Source organism: Cervus canadensis, chromosome 6 (assembly GCF_019320065.1).
Source record: "Cervus canadensis isolate Bull #8, Minnesota chromosome 6, ASM1932006v1, whole genome shotgun sequence".
Taxonomy (NCBI): domain Eukaryota; kingdom Metazoa; phylum Chordata; class Mammalia; order Artiodactyla; family Cervidae; genus Cervus; species Cervus canadensis.
In genome coordinates this window covers 52,063,981-52,086,380 of record NC_057391.1, presented here as the reverse complement: position 1 = coordinate 52,086,380, position 22,400 = coordinate 52,063,981, and the positions used below count along the sequence as shown (strand labels likewise).

At 38.9% G+C, this 22,400-nt stretch overlaps 1 protein-coding gene across 5 annotated transcripts in view; it reads left to right on the top strand.

The window, feature by feature from the left end:
• UNC13C (unc-13 homolog C) overlaps nt 1–22,400 on the top strand; it is a 646,481-nt gene that overhangs the window by 271,859 nt on the left and 352,222 nt on the right. For all 5 annotated transcript variants that reach the window (XM_043471933.1, XM_043471936.1, XM_043471934.1 and 2 more), the window contains one exon: nt 774–993. In XM_043471933.1, the coding sequence (XP_043327868.1) occupies nt 774–993 (220 nt within the window). The remainder of the gene's footprint in view (nt 1–773; nt 994–22,400) is intronic.

The following is a 22,400-nucleotide window of genomic DNA, read 5'->3' as shown; positions in this document are numbered from 1 at the left end:
CATGTGTACATACAGCTGGCTCACTCTGCTATACGGCAGAAACTAACACAACACTGAAAAGCAATTATATCCCAGTAAATTAAAAATATATATAGCTCCCTTTAAGGCAGTGAAAGCAGTTCCCTGTAGAAAGATCTACAGAAGTATACTTCGGAATTGGGGAGGGTGTCATATTACAGAGGATGTCATGTTAGAATCAGGGAAGTGAGGCCTGGTTAAGATACAAAAGAGGAGTGAGGGGTGTTTATAGAAGTTTAAAATCAGCATTGGGAAGACTTTCCATGACTTTATAATTTTACCAAGAACCAACTTAGACCAAGGATAGTAATATAAATTCCTTTTGACTTTTGAATTGATATTTCCTGAATATCTATCTCAAGCCATAGACTAGATTAGGCTCTGAGTATTGATCCAGCAGTGAGCATGATGTTCATCATCCTTGTGCTCATGAAGTAACAGGATAGAGGATGTAGTCTTTATCGAGAAACCAGAGCTCTGTGCTGCCATGAAAGAACCTCGCACAGCAGTGGAGCCCAGTCCAATGTGAAAATGAGGGAGTTTCTGTATTCAAATTACTGAATTGGGCCCTGGAGCATTGAAGGAAGAATACTTGAGCAGAGTCACTGTGATGACTGCCATCACTTAAATCAATAATTAAAGAGTCCTCTCAAAATAGCATTTTCAGGAAAAAGTGATAACATGGTTTGTTTTATGTTGGACTTCTCCAGATCCATTGATGTACCTTACATTGGTAACTTCTCTCACCTTCCCAGAAAATACATGTCTTCAAGAAGACCCTACAGGCACTGATCTACCCCATGTCCTCCACCACCCCGCACAACTTTGAAGTCTGGACAGCTACAACACCTACCTACTGTTACGAGTGTGAAGGGCTCCTATGGGGCATTGCCCGGCAAGGCATGAAGTGTTCGGAGTGTGGAGTGAAGTGCCATGAAAAGTGTCAGGACCTCCTGAATGCCGACTGTTTGCAGAGTGAGTACTCAGGTGAACAAACAGGTGTGCAGAGCTGGTCTCATCCTATGTGTTTTCAGCCCTTGCTAATTCTCAACAAATCGTATCCAGTCACACAAAGTTATACACACTGCCCATCAATCACCTAACTGACTTTGTTGACCCTGGCTCCATCAGATTCCTCAGAATAACTACTTGGAGTTTAATGGCACTTGGCCCAAGTAGAAAATTTCAAAGTGACTTCCAATCTGTGTTCCTACTTTTATCTCATAATAGCCCCACATGGTCAGTGGGAACATGTAAAGTCATGTTCCTCACACAGGGTTGATGCATCCCTGAGGTGACAGCAACTGGAATTCTTTTCCAAGCCTGCTTGACTTCTGCCTTCTGCAAGCAAGCCCCATGCTCTTCTGCAGCCCCTGTGCAGACCTTGAAATTGGGAGGTTGTGTATCTGAATGTCAGAGACAAATCTAACTTACCAGATATATGACCTGGAAAAAGTTTTTCTGACTCCTCAGGGTTTCATTTTTCTTCCTTCAAATAAACAGGAATAATAAACTTTACCTTAGTGGTTTATTTTGAAGACTAAATGGGAAAGTTGCTGCTAAGAGCCTGGCACATAGTAGATGCTCAGTGAATATTAATGGCCTCTCCACTCATTTACATTTCTGAATAAGTACATGTCACTTTGACTTTTATGACAGGTTATCTTAGATTTTTCATTTCTGAAAAAAGAAAACCCTTTATACTGGTACTTTAAATAATAAGTCCTGAAATGCCAAAATTCTCAAACACATATTATTAACGTTTAACTGCTGAATTGATTTGTCTGCTGACTTTAAATAACTAAAAATGTACTGCTGAAGAACTCTATTTAAGCATGGACTTTTATTTTCAAATGATGTGTTTTTCACATTTAATATCATCCCCTTTCTTTATTATTTATTTGAATATGGTCAGTGTAAGGTGCATGGGTTGCCTGAAATTGAGGGAAGACAGAGGGAAATGTCAAAATAGAGATTAAATCATAAATGTTGGCATGGCTGGCTGTTGTAGTAACAGTTCACACACATTGTACACTTTCTTCTTCCTGATTAGTATTCTCCCTATACAACCAGATCAATTGAGACTGTTAATGGTAATGAATGTGTTTTTTAAAGCAAAATAGTACTCCTTTAAAACATAAAATGTATACTTAGGAATGAGTGCTTATGAGGAAGGGAAACTGACTCAGTATTACCCAGCCAAGTTACCTGCATTATCCCATCCTACAATTACAATTTAGTCTACCTCTTTTAAAAGTGAATTGTGAACCAGTGTCTTAAGAAACAGCCACATTAGGGCAGTGATATTTTGAGAAAATAGGTAGGAAAAATATTGCCATATAGAAACTATGGTTTAGCTCTCTTAAAGAAAAAAATGTAGGTCATACTTAAGAAATGAGCTCATTCTTCAGGTCTTTCAAAGACGAGAGATGCCACCCACTCATAAGCTTTAGAAAAATTTTCATAGTCTGTTTCCATTTCTTCAGATAGCATGCTTTATTTGGTAATGGTTAAATACATGTGGCAAGCTTTTCATTGAAGTTATTCGTTAAAAGGTATGTGAATTGGAAGAATCAGAGACAGTACAAAAAAATGAAAGCACACGTGTATCCCCCAGGAAAGGGATATTTTCCTTAATAACTCCTTCTATTTCCCTGAAACTCACATTCTCACACTGAATGGAAAGAGGTTTTGCTAATACAGGAATTCGGCTCCACCACTTACCACAATAACTATCAATAAAATTTGAAGTTGTCCTAGCAAACTAATGTTCAAAATTCTCCAAGCTAGGCTTCAATAATACATGAACTGAGAACTACCAGATGTTCAAGCTGGATTTAGAAAATGCAGAGGAACCAGATACCAAATTGTCAACATCTGTTGGATCATAGAACAGGAAAGAGAATTCCAGAAAAACATCTACTTCTGCTTTATTGACTATGCCAAAGCCTTTAAGTGTGTGGATCATAACAAACTGTGGAAAATTCTTAAAGACATGGAAATACCAGACCACCTTACCTATGTCCTGAGAAATCTGTATGAAGGTCAAAAAACAGCAGTTAGAACTGGACATGGAACAATGGACTGGTTCCAAATTGGGAAAGGAGTATTCCAAGGCTGTATATTGTCACCCTGCTTATTTAACTTATATGCAGAGTACGTCATGAGAAATGCTGGCTGGATGAAGCATGAGGTAGAATCAAGATTGCCAGGAGAAATATTCATAACCTCAGATATGCAGATGATATCACCCTTATGACAGAAAGCAAAGAGGAACTAAAGTGCCTCGATGAAAATGAAACAGAATAGTGAAAAATCTGGCTTAAAACTCAACATTCAAAAAACTGAGATCATGGCATTTGGTCCCATCACTTCATGGCAAATAGATGGGGAAACAATGGAAACAGTGATAGACTTTATTTTCTTGGGCTCTAAAATCATCGTAGATGGTGACTTCAGCCATGAAATTAAAAGACCCTTACTCTATGGAAGAAAAACTATGACAAACCTATACAGCATATTAAAAAGCAGAGACCTTACTTTGCCTACAAAGGTTGGTCTAGTCAAAGCTATGTTTTTTCCAGTAGTCATGTATGGATATGAGAGTTGGACCATAAAGAAAGCTGAGTGCTGAAGAATTGATGCTTTTGAACTGTGGTATTGAAGAAGACATTTTTGAGAGTCCCTTGGACTTCAGGGAGATCAAACCAGTGAACCCTAAAGGAAATAAACCCTGAATGTTCATTGAAAGGACTGATGCTGAAGCTGAAGCTCCAGTACTTTGGCTACCTGATGCGAAGAACTGATTCAACTGAAAAAGACCCTGATGCTAGAAAAGGTTGAATGCAGGAGGAGAAGGAGATGAGGGAGGATGAGATGATTGAATGGCATCACCGACTCAATGGACATCAGTTTGAGTGAGTTCTGAGAGTTGCTGATGGACAGGGAAGCCTGGCGTGCTGCAGTCCATGGGGTTGCAAAGAGTAGGATACGACAGAGCAAATGTACTGAACTATAGAATTAGTGATATTTACTTAAGAAACTTCTCTTTTCATTACTGTAAGCAAAAAAGTTTTTATGGTGGCACCTTGTTTGCAATACCTCCATGTGTGCCAAAATCAAAAGAAAACAAGAGAATAAAAATTTAAAGAAGTGAGAGTTGGAAAGCATAGCTAATGCATTCTCCTGTAAACATAGGAGGTTCTTCAATTTCCTTCTCAAAATTATCATTCAATTTGTTTGAATACCCACAGAGAAAATTTAACAGTATGGCAGGCAATTTGTATTAGAAAATTTTAGCTTATAAATTAAAATTTGAACCAATTTTAGCAACTGGTTCAAAATAACCTCTAGTAACTTCTATTCTTTTAAGCCAAATCTTACCTTTGAAGAAAATATTTAATAAATTGTCTTCGGTCTTGTTTAATAGTTTTACAAGATAATCATTTTTAGATTTCTAGAACCCTCATTATTTTGCTAATTCTTTTCTGAAAATGTTGCTGTCTGTCAGTATACATACACACATACACAGAATAAAACAAAAGGAAGCAAAAAGTCTATATTTGGGTCTGACCAATGACCAATTAACAATAAAGGACATTTAAAGTTACTTCATTTGAGTTTGGTATTTCAGTCTTATGGAATATTGGGTCTGTGACTTACACACTTGCAGTCAAGTGAAGTTAGAGCAGGTGAAAAACCCACCCACCGTTGCAGTACCTCCACGCATGTTCAGAGATTCAAGGAAATGTCAAATGAGTTCCCCAAACAGCCTCATCTCAGTTCATGTCTGGCTGATTTTATTTGGAAGTTCTACACTTCACTGCCTTCCTGGCCCAAGGCTACCATCCATGTGAAGTAGAATGTAGAAACAGAGATTAGCAAAGAGAAACAGAGAAATGCTTGAGAGAAGAGCACTGACCTGTCATAACCCTGTTTGCTCCAGGCCAGTAGGAGTGGCCAGATTTCATCTGCTTTTTCTTAAGTTAACTCATTTCTGTCCTGTTACTTGAAAATACAGTTACTGTTTTTTGGAAACAGCATTTGGTGATAGAAGAATTGAAATGCAGCTAATGGAGAAGTAGTTTCTCACCCTGAAAGATATTAAAAAAAACTTTACAATGTTGTTTTGGTTTCTGCCATACAATAATGCAAATGAGCCATAATTATACATATATCCCCTCCGTCTTGAGCCTGCCTCTCCTCCCCTCATCCCACTTCTCTAGGTCATCACAGAGTGCCAAACGGGGCTCCTTATGTTATATAGTAACTTCTCACCAGCTATCTATTTTGCACACAGTAGTGTATGTATGTTGATGGTACTTTCTCCATTTGTCTCCCTCTTTCTCTCCCCTGCTGTATCCTCAAGTCAATTCTCTATCTCTGCATCTCACTCCTTCCCTACAAATAGGTTCATCAACACCACTTTTCTAGAATCCATATATATGCATTAATATACAATATTTGTTTTTATTTTTTAATTTATTTATTTTAATTGGATGCTAATGGCTTTACAGTATTATAATGATTTTTGCCATATTGACATGAATCAGCCATGGGTGTACATGTGTTCCCCATCCTGAACCCCCATCACATCCCTCAGGGTCATCCCAGTACACCAGCCCTGAGCACCCTGCATGCATTGAACCTGGACTAGCAATCTATTTCACATATGATAATATACATGTTTCAGTGCTATTCTCTCAAATCATCCCACCCTCACCTTCTCCCACAGAGTCCAAAAGATTGTTCTTTACATCTGTGTCTCTTTTGCTGTCTCGCATATAGGGTTATTGTTACCATCTTTCTAAATGCCATATATATGTGTTAGTATACTGCATTGGTGTTTGTCTTTCTGACTTACTTCGCTCTGTATAATACGCTCCAGTTTCATCCACCTCATTAGAACTGATTCAAATGCATTCTTTTTAATAGCTGAGTAATATTCCATGGTGTATATGTACCACAGCTTTCTTACCCATTAATCTGCCGATGGACATCTAGATTGCTCCCATGTCCTGGCTGTTGTAAACAGTGCTGTCATGAACATTGGGGTACACGTGTCTCTTTCAATTCTGGTTTCCTCATTGTTGAATGCCCAGCAGTGGGATTGCTGGGTTCTATTTCCAGTTTTTTAAGGAATCTCCACACTCTTCTCCATAGCAGCTGTACTAGTTTGCATTCCCACCAACAGTGTAAAAGGGTTCCCTTTCTCTGCACCCTCTCCAGCATTTATTGTTCGTAGACTTTTGCATTTTTACATTTTTTAAAATTTATTTATTTTAATTAGAGGCTAATTACTTTACAATATTGTAGTGGTTTTGCCATAAATTGACATGACTCAGCCATGGGTGTACATGTGTTCCCCATCCTGAACCCCTCTCCCACCTCCTTCCCCATCCCATCCCTCTGGGTCATCCCAGTGCACCAGCCCTGATCATACTGTCTCATGCATCAAACCTGGACTGGCGATCTGTTTCACATATGATAATATACATGTTTCAGTGCTATTCTCTCAAATCATCCCATCCTCGCCTTCTCCCACAGAGTCCAAAAGACTATTTTATACATCTGTGTCTCTTTTGCTGTCTCACATGTAGGGTTATTGTTACCATCTTTCTAACTTCCATATATATGTGTTAGTATACTGCATTGGTGTTATTCTTTCTGGTTTACTTCGTTCTGTATAATACGCTCCAGTTTCATCCACCTCATTAGAACTGATTCAAATGCATTATTTTTAATGGCTGAGTAATATTCCATGGTGTATATGTACCACAGCTTTCTTATCCATTCATCTGCTGATGGACATCTAGGTTGCTTCCATGTCCTGGCTATTATAAACAGTGCTGTGATGAACACTGGGGTACATGTGTCTCCTTCAATTCTGGTTTCCTCGATGTGTACGCCCAGCAGTGGGATTGCTGGGTCATATGGCAGTTCTGTTTCCAGTTTCTTGAGGAATCTCCACACTGTTTTGCATAGTGGCTGTACTAGTTTGCATTCCCACCAACAGTGTAAGAGGTTTCCCTTTTTTCCACACCCTCTCCAGCATTTATTGTTTGTAGACTTTTGGATAGCAGCCATTCTGACTGGCATGAGATGGTACCTTATTGTGGTTTTGATTTACATTTCTCTGATAATGAGTGATGTTGAGCATCTTTTCATGTGTTTGTTAGCCATCTGTATGTCTTCTCTGGAGAAATGTCTGTTTAGTTCTTTGTCCCATTTTTTGATTGGATCATTTATTTTTCCGAAATTGAGCTGCAGGAGTTGCTTCTATATTTTTGTGATTAATTCTTTGTCAGTTGCTTTGTTTGCTATTATTTTCTCCCATTCTGAAGGTTGTCTTTTCACCTTGCTTATAGTTTCCTTCGTTGTGCAAAAGCTTTTAAGTTTAATTAGGTCCCATTTGTTTATTTTGGCTTTTATTTCCGTTACTCTGGGAGGTGGATCATAGAGACATAGAGGGTTCTGTTGTGATTTATGTCAGAGAGTGTTTTGCCTTTGTTTTCCTCTAGAAGTTTTAAAGTTTCTGGTCTTACATTTAGATCTTTAACCCATTTTGAGTTTATTTTTGAGTATGGTGTTAGAAAGTGTTCTAGATTCATTATTTTACAAGTGGTTGACCAGTTTTCCCAGTACCGCTCATTAAAGAGATTGTCTTTTCTCCATTGTGTATTCTTGCCTCCTTTGCCAAAGATAAAGTGTCCATAGGTGTGTGGATTTATCTCTGGGCTTTCTATTTTGTTCCATTGATCTATGTTTCTGAATTTGTGCCAGTACCATACTGTCTTGATGACTGTAGCTTTGTAGTGTAGACTGAAGTCAGGCAGGTTGATTGCTCCAGTTCCATTCTTCTTTCTCAAGATTGCTTTGGCTATTTGAAGTTTTTGTATTTCCATAAAAATTGTGAAATTATTTGTTCTAGTTCTCTGAAAAATACCGTTGGTAGCTTGATATGGATTGCATTGAATCTATAGATTGCTTTGGGTAGTATACTCATTTTCACTATATTGATTCTTCCAATCCATGAACATGGTATATTTCTCTATCTTTTGTGTCCTCTTCAATTTCTTTCATCAGTGTTTTATAGTTCTCTATATATAGGTCTTTTGTTTCTTTCAGTTCAGTTCGATCGCTCAGTCGTGTCTGACTCTTTGTGACCCCATGAATCGCAGCATGCCAGACCTCCCTGTCCATCACCAACTCCCGGAGTTTACTTAAACTCATGTCCATTGAGTTGGTGATGCCATCCAGCCATCTCATCCTCTATCATCCCCTTCTCCTCCTGCCCCCAAACCCTCCCTGCATCAGGGTCTTTTCCAGTGAGTCAACTCTTCGCATGAGGTGGCCAAAGTACTGGAGTCTCAGCTTCAGCATCACTCCTTCCAATGAACACCCAGGACTGATCTCCTTTAGGATGGACTGGTTGGATCTCCTTGCAGTCCAAGGGACTCTCAAGAGTCTTCTCCAACACCACAGTTCAAAAGCATCAATTTTTCAGTGCTCAGCCTTTTCACAGTCCAACTCTCACATCCATACATAACCACTGGAAAAACCATAGCCTTGACCAGATGGACCTTTGTTGGCAAAGTAATGTCTCTGCTTTTTAATATGCTGTCTAGGTTGGTCATAACTTTCCTTCCAAGGAGTAAGCGTCTTTTAATTTCATGGCTGCAGTCACATCTGCAGTGATTTTGGAGCCCAAAAAAATGAAGTCCGACACTTTTTCCACTGTCTCCCCATCTATTTCCCATGAGGTGATGGGACCAGATGCTATGATCTTAGTTTTCTGAATGTTAAGCTTTAAGCCAACTTTTTCACTCTCCTCTTTCACTTTCATCAAGAGGCTTTTAGTTCCTCTTCACTTTCTGCCATAAGGGTTGTATCATCTGCTGTAATTGATATCTAATTTTACCACATTGTGATCAGAAAAGATGCTTGGAATGACTTCAATATTTTTGAATTTACCAAGGCTAGATTTATGACCCAGGATGTGATCTATCCTGGAGAAGGTTCTTTGTGCACTTGAGAAAAAGGTGAAATTCATTGTTTTGTGGTGAAATGTCCTATAGATACCAATTAAGTCTAACCAGTCTATTGTATCATTTAAAGTTTGTGTTTCTTTGCTAATTTTCTGTTTAGTTGATCTATCCATAGGTGTGAGTGGGGTATTAAAGTCTCCCACTATTACTGTGTTACTGTTAATTTCCCCTTTCATTCTTGTTAGCATTTGCCTTACATATGCGGTGCTCCTATGTTGGGTGCATATATATTTGTAATTGTTATATCTTCTTCTTTGATTGATCCTTTTATCATTATGTACTGTCCCTCTTTGTCTCTTTTCATGGCCTTTATTTCAAAGTCAATTTTATCTGATATGAGCATTGCTACTCCTGATTTCTTTTGGTCTCCATTTGTGTGAAATATCTTTTTCCAGCCCTTCACTTACAATCTGTATGTGTCCCTAGGTTTGAGGTGGGTCTCTTGTAGACAGCATATATAGGGATCCTGTTTTTGTATCCATTCAGCCAGACTTTTTCTTTTTGTTGGGGCATTCAACCCATTTACATTTAAGGTAATTATTGATAAGTATGATCCTGTTGCCATTTACTTTGTTGTTTTGGGTTCCAGTTTATACACCTTTTCTGTTTCCTGTCTAGAGAAGATCCTTTAGCATTTGTTGAAGAGCTGGTTTGGTGGTGCTGAATTCTGTCAGCTTTTGCTTGTCTGTAAAGCTTTTGATTTATCCTTCATATTTGAATGAGGTCCTTGCTGGGTACAATAATCTGGGTTGTAGGTTTTTCTCTTTCATCACTTTAAGTATGTCCTGCCATTCCCTTCTGTCTTGAGTTTCTATTGAAAGATCAGCTGGTATCCTTATGAGAATCCCCTTCTGTGTTATTTGTTGTTTTTCCCTTGCTGCTTTTAATATTTGATCTTCATTAATTTGATTAATATGTGTCTTGAGGTGTTTCACCTTGGGTTTATCCTGTTTCGGACTCTCTGGGTTTCTTGCACTTGGGTGGCTATGTCCTTTCCCATTTTAGGGAAATTTTCAACTGTTGTCTCCTCAAGTATTTTCTCATAGCCTTTCTTTTTGTCTTCTTCTGGGACTCCTATGATTCGAATGTTGAGGCATTTAACATTGTCCCAGAGGTTTCTGAGGTTGTCCTCATTTCTTTTAATTCTTTTTTCCCCCTCTCTGCTTCATTTATTTCCACCATTCTATCTTCCTCCTCACTTATCCTATCTTCTGCCTCAGTTATTCTAATGTTGGTTCCCTCCAGAGTGTTTCTGATCTCAGCTATTGCATTATTCATTATTGATTGACTCTTTTTTACTTCTTCTAGGTCCTTGTTAAACATTTCTTGCATCTTTTCAATCCTTGTCTCCATGCTGTTTATCTGTAACTCCATTTTGTTTTCAAGATTTTGGATCACTTTTACCATCATTATTCTGAATTCTTTTTCAGGTAGACTCCCTATCTGCTCCTCTTTTGTTTGGCTTGGTGGGCATTTATCATGTTCCCTTACCTGATGAATATTTCTCTGCCTTTTCATCTTGTTTAGGTTGCTGTTTTTGGGGTGGCCTTTCTGTATGCTGGAAGTTTGTGATTCATCTTTATTGTGGAGGTTCCTCCCTGTGGGTGGGGTTGGATGAGTGGCCAGTCAAGGTTTCCTGGTTAGGGAGGCTTGCTTCGGTGTTCTGGCAGGTGGAGCTGGCCTCCTCTCTGGAGTGCAACGAAGTGTCCAGTAGTGAGTTTTGAGTTGTCTATGGGTTTGGTGTGACTTTTGGCCGCTTGTATTGTAATGCTCAGGGTTATGTTCCTGAGTTGTTGGAGAATTAGCTTGGTATGTCTTGTTCTGAAACTTGTTGGCTCTTGGGTGGAGCTTGGTTTCAGTGTAGGTATGGAGGTTTTTGGATGAGCTCTTTTCAATTAATGTTCCCTGGAGTCAGGAGTTTTCTGGTGTTCTCAAGTTTTGGATTTAAGCCTCCTGCCTTTGGCTTTCAGTCTTATTCTTACAGTAGCCTCAAGACTTATCCATACTGCACCTATGATAAAACATCTAGGTTAATGGTGAAAAGATTCTCCACAGTGAGGGACACCCAGAGAGGTTCACAGAGTTACATGGAGAAGAGAAGAGGGAAGAGGGAGATAGAGGTGACCAGGAGGAGAAGAGGGGGAATCAAAAGAGGAGAGAGCAATCTAGCCAGTAATCAATCCCCTGTGATCTCCACAGTCTGGACCACTCAGAGAGGTTCATGGAGTTACATAGAGAAGAGAAGAGGGAGGAAGGAGATAGAGGTGACCAGGAGGAGAAGAGGGGGAGTCAAAGGAAGAGAGACAGATCTAGCCAGTAATCAGTTCCCTAAGTGTTCTCCACAGCCCAGAACACCCAAAGAGATTCACAGAGCTGGGTAGAGAAGAGAAGGGGGAGGGGGGAGATAGAGGTGTCCTGGGGGAGAAAAAGGAGGGTCAAAAGGGGAGAGAGCAATCAAGCCAGTAATCACACTCCTAAGTAAAAATGGGTACTGAAGATTGGATTCTTAAAGGTACAAAATTGATAACAAATACCAAAAAGCAAAGGTTAACAATCTAGAGGTTAGACTCTCAAAAATACAATATTAAAAAAAAAATCACAAAAATTATAAAAATATATATATATATGGAATTTGCTTTAAAAATAGGGTCTTTTTTTGCAAGGTAATAATAGGTTATAAAAATGAAAATTAAAGGAGTAATAAAAAACTTAAAAAAATTTTTTAATTAAAAAATGATGATAGTAAAATGTATCTAGGAATTTCTCTGGACCTGTTGAGGGCAGTATGGGGTCAGTTCAGTTTCAGATATTTCCTTGTTCCAGCTTACACTTCTTCTCAAGGTCTATAGGCCCCTTCCAATGTAGTCAGTGCTAACTACAGGGTTTTAATCTGTTGCACCTGTCACTTCCAAAGCGGTTACCTCTTCTTTATTTTGGCTTCCTCTGTTTGCAAGTCTCTTCAGTATCTAACTTAGGCCCTGACACAAGGGGGTGAAGGTTGTCACTTATTTAGGCTCATTTGTTCAGTTGTGCTGTGGGGAGGGAGGAACACTGCAAACAAATATTACTGGTGTGTGGGGGGAGTGCTCGCAGTGTCTGGGCCACGCTGGGTTTGCCCCCGCTCACATGTGTGTGCTTTCCCAGTTTATACTGCTCAAGCTCCAGGTTGCTCTGCAGGGGAACTGTCTTAAGTGGGCCCTGGGTTTTGTGCACTTCCCAGGTCTAAGTCGCTTAGGTTCAGGTTCTCAGGTACTCCACAAAAGCACAGACTTAGTTGGGCCTGTGGTTTGTGCCCTTCCCAGGTCCAAGCAGCGCAGGCGACCAGGTGTTTGGTGAGCACACCCTCCCCAGGTGGGCGGTGTGTCTTATCGCCTCACTGGTCCCAGCCCCTTGGTTTCCTGGCTGCACAGCAGGAGCACCGTCTCAGGTGTGCCATGTATCTCCTCTAGGGAGCTAATCTCTGACTGTGGCCCTCCTGACCAATGTCAACCCTCCAGGATCCCAGGAAGACTTGGTTAGCAACTGGGAACCTGCTCACAGTTTGTTGGAGGATGCCATCTCTGGGGTGGAGATTGCCCCTCTTTCCGGCTCTGGCTGTCAACTGCCTGCCTCTATACCTCCAGCGGGGGGGAGGGGCCGGCCTGCAGCCAGTTAGCTCTCCCCTGGCTTTCACTTGGTCCTTTGTTCTGTGAGCAGGCTAGGTGATGCCTTATAGCTTTTTTCGGGAAAGTTCTCTCTCTCTTTTTTTTCCCCCCTCTCTGGCTATCCCACAGTTTGGGTTGCTATCTCACATTAGCTCCCTCAGATTGTCCTCAGGACATTCAGCCCTGGTCCTTACCCTAAGCATGCAGCCCCTGTCTCCCTCTTCAGCCCCCGCTCGCTGCTGGTGGATGCGAGCTCCTGGGCTGCTTCTCCCCTGGGAGTTGCGGTTAGGTGCATAATCTGTGTTTTTTTGTTTTTACTCCCTCTGAGATTCCAAAACTCCCCACAGACCTGCCAGTTTCCTGGTGTTTGGAAACTTATCCTCCTTCACAACTCCCTCCCCGGAATGGGTCTCTGTCCCTAACTCTTTTGTGTCTCTTTTTATCTTTTATATCTTGTCCTACCTTATTTCAAAGAGAATGGGCTGCCTTTCTGGGTGCCTGGTGTCCTCTGCCAGCATTCAGAAGTTGTTTTTGTGGAATTTTCTACTTGTTTTTCTCTTCCTGATTTTCTTCACTCTGTATAACAGGCTCTAGGTTCATTAACCTCGCTAGAACTGACTCAAATTAGTTCTTTTTTATGGCTGAGTAATATTCCATTGTATATATATACCACATCTTCTTTACCTATTCATCTTTCAGTGGACATCAGGGTTGCTTCCATGTCCTGGCTATTGTAAATAGTGCTGCAGTGAACACTGGGATACATATATATATTTTTGGATTGTGATTTTCTTAGGCTATATGCCCAGTAGTGGAGTTGCTGGGTCATAGGCTAGATCTTTTTCCTAGCTTTTAAAGGAATCTCCATACTGTTCTCCACAATGGTTGTATTAGTTTACAGTCCCACCAACAGTGTAGGAAGTTTCCCTTTTCTCTGAAACCTCTCCAGCATTTATTGTTTGTAGATTATTTGATGATGGCAATTATGAATGATGTGAGGTGATACATTATTGTAGTTTTGATTTGCATTTCTCTCATAATTAGTGATGTTGAGCCTCTTTTTTATGTGTTTATTGGCCATCTGTATATCTTCTTTGGAGGAATGTCTGTTTAGGTTTTCTGCCCATTTTTTGATTGGGCTTTTTTTTTCTTGATATTGAGATGTATGAACCACTAATATATTCTGGAGATTAATCCTTTGTCAGTTGTTTCATTTGCAATTGTTTTCTTCCATTCTGAGTGTTGTCTTTTAATCTTGTCTATTATTTCCTTTGCTGTACAAAAGCTTTTAAGTTTAATTAGGTCCCATTAGTTTATTTTTGTTTTTATTTCTATTATTCTAGGAGGTGTCACCTCTAGGAGGTTACACCGTGAAGGTGTAACCCATAAGGACCTTGTCCAAACAGTTATGGTGGCAGTTTTAAACTAGGAAAACATGAAAAAAAGAAGTGTATGTTGGTTGGGATGAGGTCGTATGTGGAGTGAGACACATGTAAAAGAGATTTCATGCAAGAAATATTTCCCTTGATTACCTTTTTAAAGTAGAAAAAAATAACTTCAAAATCAGAAAAATATGCAAGTAACCATGAAGCCTAACCCAGTTGGCCAGCACTTTCTTACACATCTCCAAAAAAGAAATCCCAGAGTCCCACTGAAAAAAACATTCTACCTAGTTTTAGTTCCTAACTGGAAATTTCAAGTATCTGCCTAAAAAGAGAAAGCGTTTCATCAAGAGTTCAGGAAAGCAGCATCTTGTGAGATGTATTATTTTGTTCTGTGTTTCCCACTAACATTATGTTAAGCTTCTGTGCACTAATGCCTAGCCATTGTGACTTCATAACATTGACAAAATCTGGCTCGTGCATTCCTGTCTGCAAACTAGTGATTTTTTGGGGGTGGGGTATTTGTGTTACCACATTTTCCAACCATGCTATCTTAAGACATATGTTATTTGTATAGGTTGAACAGCTACTGTGGGTAGGAGCTTTATTCTGGGCTTTCAGATCTAGAAAAAAAAGTTATCAGTGTTGTCCCTGGGTTCAGACCTATTTTCTACAACTTAGGTGCATAAATGTGAACACATATCTTGGAAACTTTTTACATTTTGCTTTGTCAATAGCAATTATACAAAGTATGTTTACATAATCAGTACTTAAGAAGCTTTGTATTTGCTGCTTTAGGGTGGAGACCAGTCTTTGTTTCCCCATAATTTAGCACACGTGTAAGCACAGCTAACTGCATAATAAATATTGGGAAGCAACAAATGAGGACATGAGAGCGCAATTAGAAATAGCATGAAATAGTTTAGAGATCATTCTTCCATAGAACCATAGATCATTAGGGGAGCCTTTGAGATCCATGAATTGGAAGAATCCAAGCTACTGATTTTATTTAGTGCAGACAGCTCAGTATCTTATAAAAAAAAAAAAAAACCAAATGAATAACATAGGTAGGGTTACAACTAAGGTCTCTGAACTCCTAACCTAGTGATCTCTCCTAATTATAAAGAAATGTGCAAAATGGATCCCTAGAGGGGGAAATGGAAAGTTGTTGAATTTTATTTCTAGTGCTTTCCTCCTCTCTCTGCCTTTTAGACAGTCTATGATGCCCAGGCCTTGGCTTCCCAAGCCTTCCCTTCCAGATGACTCCCTAAGACTTCCCTCTATGGCCAACCCACCAAGCTCGAGGTTCACCCATTCTCTATCGTCTCTATCTACAGCCACAATATACTCACAATGCTGACTTTTCAATACTAAATAGGAAATGATTTGATAAGATAACTTGGATAAAAGTGGAATCAATAGTTAAGTTACTTTAATACAGTGATCAGTTTCTTAATCCAAAGGAATAACCTCATAATGGATCATTTTCAGGGTATGTGGGGGTACAAAAAGGGTGACTATACCTCACTTAATGTGACAGATGGAGAAGGCAATGGGAGCCCATTCCAGTACTCTTGCCTGGAAAATCCCATGGATGGAGGATCCTGGTAGGCTACAGTCCATGAGGTCTTGAAGAGTTGGACATAACTGAGTGCCTTCACTTTCACTTTTCACTTTCATGCATTGGAGAAGGAAATGGCAACCCACTCCAGTATTCTTGCCTGGAGAATCCCAGGGACAGAGGAGCATGGTGGACTGCTGTCTACGGGGTCACACAGAGTCAGACACGACTGAAGCGACTTAGCAGCAGCAGCAATATGACAGAAATATTCTATGTAACCTAAGAAAAAAGGCTATCTATCTATATGTATCTTTTTGGAGTCCTGAGCTACTTGAGAAAGATCTGGCTTCTAATCCTGTCACTAGTAAGAGTTTCCTAAAACCTCTCTGAGCACCATTTTCCATATATGTGAAAAGGATTAATAATACCTGTCAATGCTCTCCCGTTAAAGATCACTAAGAACACTCCTGTGGTTTTGAAAGTTCAGTTTATTACCCATGGCTTTGATGGAGAATGCACACCAGGGTGAACCACAGGGCATTTCAGTAAGAGAGTGTTAAAAAGAGAGGATTTCTCTGGCTCAGGTGTTGCCTTATAGTGAGGACAATCCTGTTATTGTGTACATAAAAGAAAAAAATCTTATCTATAAGAAAGCAGACAAGAGAGACTAATAGCTGAATTTAGTAAAGAAGCAGTAGTCACTCATATATGGAGGAGGAAGTTTGGTATTTTGTGGTCACACAGTGACCTGGTTTTCAACTGTGCTTAGAAAAACTTACAGAGTGGTCTTATTTGTTTAAAGAGGGACCATGTGCAAGGTTGGTGACCTGTGAGAATCCTTACACCCAGCTGGAGAGCAAGATTGCCTAGTGGTGAGCGCTGGGACAGCTTCCAGCCACAGTGTGAACCAGTTGTGTTAGCCAAATTTCTAGATGTCAGAGGCTATTTAAAAATAGAGAAAAAGAAAAAAACTTTTTTGTTTAATTTTGTTTAATTTTTTGTTTCTATCCATTTCCTTTCTTTCTCTTTTTGAAAAGGATTTGAAGTAATCTATGTAGCTAAGTGATGAGACCAAAAAGTTCTGTCGTCTTCCTATCCCTTCCTTGCTCCCTTCTTTTTCTCTTACACAGTAAAAATGTTTTTTAATTTGCCCCTTCTTTTTTTTTTTAACAAGTTATTTATTCCCGTAATCCCTATAGATAGTTTTAGACTCGGAAATTATTGGGAAATCTCGAGAAAGCAAATATCTAAATAATGCTTAAGAGATGCAGTTTTGATACACAATTGTGAGAGTGCATTCCTGATTTTGTGGAGGATTTTGAGACGCAAATGTTTCTAAACTTCTAAAAGATTGCATTTACTAAAAATCGGATGATGGAATTTGGTGGGTTTGGTCTAGTAGAGAGGGCAGGAATGGTTGCTTCTGTTTGTTTGGGGCTGTAGGTTTGATGACAGTGAAGTCACTTTGTAGAAGGTGGCAGTTCCTGGAAAGGGGGCTCCCAGCCTACATTCCCCACCTCCAGGGGTGGGAGATGATGCTAGGCTGGATCTGTGCTCCTCCAGTTACCCTCTTGTTAAACATCAGTCCTTTGTTGTGTGGGAGAAATCATGCGGAGTGTGTGACTTTGATCTTACAAGAAAAAGGAGGTGGCTGACTTAAAGACGTGGGAGTCGTGAAGCTGTTCCTTGAAAGATTGAAGGCATGGTAAAAGAGGAGGGTTAAGATTATCTTGGTTGTAAAAACAGCTAAAGGGAAAGAGTAGGAAATGCCAACTACATGCCCGCCTATGTGATTTCATGGGAGAGGAAAGCAGGGACGACAAAAGCAGGTCCACCTACACAATTTTACTGGTAAAGACTGTAAAAGCAGTAAAGTTTATCAGATTAGACACTCTTAGGGGAGACACATGGCTCAGTGTCAGATCCTAAGTGCAGGGTTATTAACCACTTGCAATCTCTGGATTCATCAGCTTCAAATGCAGGTAAAGGGTTAATGGATGTTAGTAATAAATTACGATTAACATTCTTGTTATCATTATTCTTTTCTGCAGTCTCTTTGGACTCTGTTGTCGTTGAACTCTGATCTAGTGAACAGTTAATAGAGCATTTAGCCTTGGCAGATGCTGAGCATGACACTGTCAAGGGCAAAATTTTCAAGGAGTTGCTTCATGGGGCAAGTGAAGTGCAAAACCCTGTAATTTCTTATTAATGTGAAATTCTTTAATAAATGCTATACCCACACCTTTGTCCTGAAATCCCTGTGCTTATTCAATTATTAGTATTGAAACTATATCAGTATCTCATTTAATCCTTACAATGACCCTGTAAAGGAAAACAGTAATATTATTTCCTTCTTTTTCTCAGATGACAAAACTAAAGCTTACAGAAAGAATTAACTAGCCCAAGTTCAGATCATAAGCAGCAAATCAGAATTTAAATAGAAGGCTGACTCCTTCTGTAACCACAGCACCATGAGCGCTATGCTCTTTGGTCTTATTTAAAAGTAGTTTTCTTGATTTACTTTTTTCACTGATATTTGGACTTATGCATTTGCTTTATGTTATTAAATGCATGAAATACGTATGCCAACCAAATTCTGCTTTTATAATGGTGGGCACAGATTTGTCTTCTGAAAATTCTAAATCTGAAGCTAAGAGCCCAGTGTATTTTGTCTTTTCATAAGATATGACAAAGAATGTCTGACATTTTACATAGCAACTCATTCTTGTTTCTTCCAATATTTTTGGCCTTATGGTCACAGTGTGCAAAAAGTTTATAGCACATTAAATTAAACCCAGGGCCAAATTGAATACCCAAATATAGTAATTGTTTTCTTTTAGATTCCCCCAATAAACATTTTATCTTTATTGAGTGTATCTTATTTTCCAAGCAGTGTACTAGATACTTGGAATACAAATAACTGAAGTTGGCTTTAAAGACTAGTATGTAGAGGACGTGTGTATATAAAATCAATACTGTATATAAAATCTGTATATAAAATCAATACTGACAGAAGTAGTCACATCAGTGTTGATTGAAAAATATTGAAGAATTCTGTGAGGCAGTTGCTTGAAATCGGCCATGTTAGGAATATTTACAGCACAGAAATCTGCAAATGCTATAAATCAAGTTTGGCTTTTGTTGTTTTGCTTTTTTCCATGGGGGAGGGAAGAAAATGTGACCACTGAATTTAGAAAGCCAGGATTTCTTTTAAAGAAAAGATAGTATCATATGCTGAGAGTGGAGAGTAATGGAGAGTGAAAATGTTTTAGAACAGCTGTTGAAAGAATAGGAAAGAGAAGAGACTGGGGCCAAGGTGGGATGATGCATTTGTCACATATATCTATAGATAATTATTTGGAAGGAAAACTGAAATTATAAATTACCATATAAAATGATGAAACTGTTACTTTCATATGCAATTTAGATGCTTTGGGTAATGAATAAAAATGAAAGAAAAATGACGGTTTCTAACTAATTGGCTTTATTCCATTAAATTAGGCTTAAGGGCATCATGTGAGATAAGTCTGCCTCTGTCTAAGGTTGAATTCCCTTGCAGTCTTCTGCATAATTGCGTTTTCTGATCTGTCAATTAAGTGTTTTTAAAAGTAACAAATATGAGTTCCATTTGGATAATGTATTACACTTTACAAAGTGCTTTTATTATGTAATACCGCCTTTGATCTTTATTGTTGACCTCTGGTTGACTTATTACTGTATTTCAGTGAAGCTGCTAGATCTTCTACCACATACTTTGAAGGAAGACTCATATAGATACAAATCTGTTTATCTCTGATAACTTTGAGATAAAGATAATAAGCCCAAAGGAAAATAATAAACCAAAGAGCTGGAAATTTATTTAAGAAATAGTTTCATTAGAAAAATAAGATGAAATATGTGGGTTCAGTAAATGATAGGGCAATGAAAAGTCATTGTAGATGAGTTACAAATTTGTGAATTGGTCTGTATCCCTAAACTAAATCAAAGTTGAATCATTTTTAGATCAAAAGCATAGACGTTATGTGTCTTTTCTAGAAATAATAGATAAAAGGCTCAAACATAAGTCTCTACTAACTTGCTCTCCCAGATTGGTGATTTTGCAATTTATGGGTCTGTCTGTTGTCTGTAAATATTAGAGTAGATATGCTACTCCAACATCAAGAGCATTGGTGAATTACGCCAAAGTTAATTGTCAAGCTTTCCTAGTTGATTCTTCAAGAGAATTTAAGCAGTGGTTGTTAAGTAGAGAGGCTTGGTTTCTTAAGAAGAAAATTCTTTTGACATTCTAACCTTGAATTTGGTAGTTATTATTGGGATGAACATTTATTATGTGGATGGCAGTAAATTGGCTCTGCCTGAATTAGAAAAATAATCCAAAAGTTAATGCATTTAACTTTTGAGGACTTTAACATTTCAGATATGCAGATGACATCACTCTTATGGCAGAAAGTGATGAGGAACTAAAAAGCCTCTTGATGAAAGTGAAAGAGGAGAGTGAAAAAGTTGGCTTAAAGCTTAACATTCAGAAAATGAATTTTCTAAGATCATGGCATCTGGTCCCATCACCTCATGGGAAATAGATGGGGAAACGGTGGAAAGAGTGTCAGACTTCATTTTTGGGGGCTCCAAAATCACTGCAGATGGTGATTGCAGCCATGAAATTAAAAGACGCTTACTCCTTGGAAGGAAAGTTATGACCAACCTAGATAGCGTATTAAAAAGCAGAGACATTACTTTACCAACAAAGGTCCATCTGGTCAAGGCTATGGTTTTTCCAGTGGTCATGTATGGATGTGAGAGTTGGACTGTGAAGAAGGCTGAGCACCAAAAACTTGATGCGTTTGAACTGTGGTGTTGGAGAAGACTCTTGAGAGTCCCTTGGACTGTAAGGAGATCCAACCAGTCCATCCTAAAGGAGGTCAGTCCTGGGTGTTCATTGGAAGGATTTTTGCTGAAACTGAAACTCCAATACTTTGGCCACCTGATGTGAAGTGTTGACTCATTGGAAAAGACCCTGATATTGGGGGGGATTGGGGACAGGAGGAGAAGGGGACGACGGAAGATGAGATGGCTGCATGGCATCACTGACTCAATGGACATGGATTTGAGTAAACTCCGGGAGTTGGTGATGGACAGGGAGGCCTGGCATTCTGCGACTCATGGGGTCGCAAAGAGTCGGACACGACTGAGCCACTGAACTGAACTGAAGATACTTTTCTAGAGCTTTGAAGGCATTAATAGACATAACAAGCATAGTTGTTTAGAAATGAAATATTGGGGGAAGCCAATATTTTAATCATGCTTCTAACCCTTTGGACATTCTTTGAATCACCTTTAAAACCAAACTTTTGAGGCACTTTGAATCTTGCAGGTGACTTTTTCAAGCAACTGTTGTTTTTTTCTATTTAATGATTATTCCAATACTTGAAGTAAAATATCTCTTTTGGGGAGTTGCAACTATGTAGTTTAGCCTATGCTAATTTTACTCTGTGAGAATTATGCTCTATGGAATGAAGCCATTATTAACAAATTACAAGAATGCTTAGAGGTACATAACTCACAAATGTATAGTTATTCTAGGGCATGTTTTAATAGATCACTATGGCATTAAGTGGTCATGTATGGATGTGAGAGTTGGACTGTGAAGAAAGTTGAGCACCAAAAAATTGGTGCTTTTGAACTGTGGTGTTGGAGAAGACTCTTGAGAGTCCCTTGGACTGCAAGGAGATCAAACCAGTCCATCCTAAAGGAGATCAGTCCTGGGTGTTCATTGGAAGGAGTGATGCTGAAGCTGAAACTCCAGTACTTTGGCCACCTCATGCGAAGAGTTGACTCATTGGAAAAGACCCTGATGCTGGGAGGGATTAGGGGCAGGAGGAGAAGGGGATGACAGAGGATGAGATGGTTGGATGGCATCACCAACTCGATGGGCATGAGTTTGAGTAAATTTCGGGAGTTGGTGATGGAGAGGGAGGCCTGGCGTGCTGCAATTCATGGGATCGCAAAGAGTCAGACACGACTGAGTGACTGAGCTGAACTGATGGCATTAAGAATGTCCCTTCAAATTATATCTTAAACAGAATACATTAATTTTTAGTATTCTTTTTCACATATGTGGTTTAAATCTTCAAACATTAAAAAAAAAATATAAAGACAGGGAAACTGGTCTTTCTACCAATAGAATATGCATCTCTTTGACCATACTTTAATTACATTTTGATTACTACCAATGCACTTTTACCACTTTAGAAAACAAATATTATATTTTCAAATAATGAAAATGTTCACTAAAATATTGATGTTAAATTTTATATGAATTTGTTATAAGGAAAGTTCATAGTTGACCTTCCCTTTTAGTTTCTGTGTTTAAATCAGGCGCACACCATTTACAGAAGTAGATTCAAAGAACATTAATGAGACTATCCTTTATGGTTGGAATTGTGTAGATAAATCATCACATTCAATCTCTAAACAATTTTATGAGCTATTAGTATGCCTATTTCATAAATACAGTGTTTCAAAAAATATAATACAAGTTTGGCAGTATTTATAGTCTTGGAGATAAAAATTGAAATGATTACTACCTACAGCCACAATATTCTTTTCATTATATCTCAGTTGCTTCTGTACCAAAAAGTGTTTGGTTTCAGCAGCGACAGTCTCTCTGGACCCAGATACATGGTCTTTTACTTTCCTATTTCACAGTCAGTAAGGAACCTTGAGAGTCAGAATCAAGGTCCACTGTTTG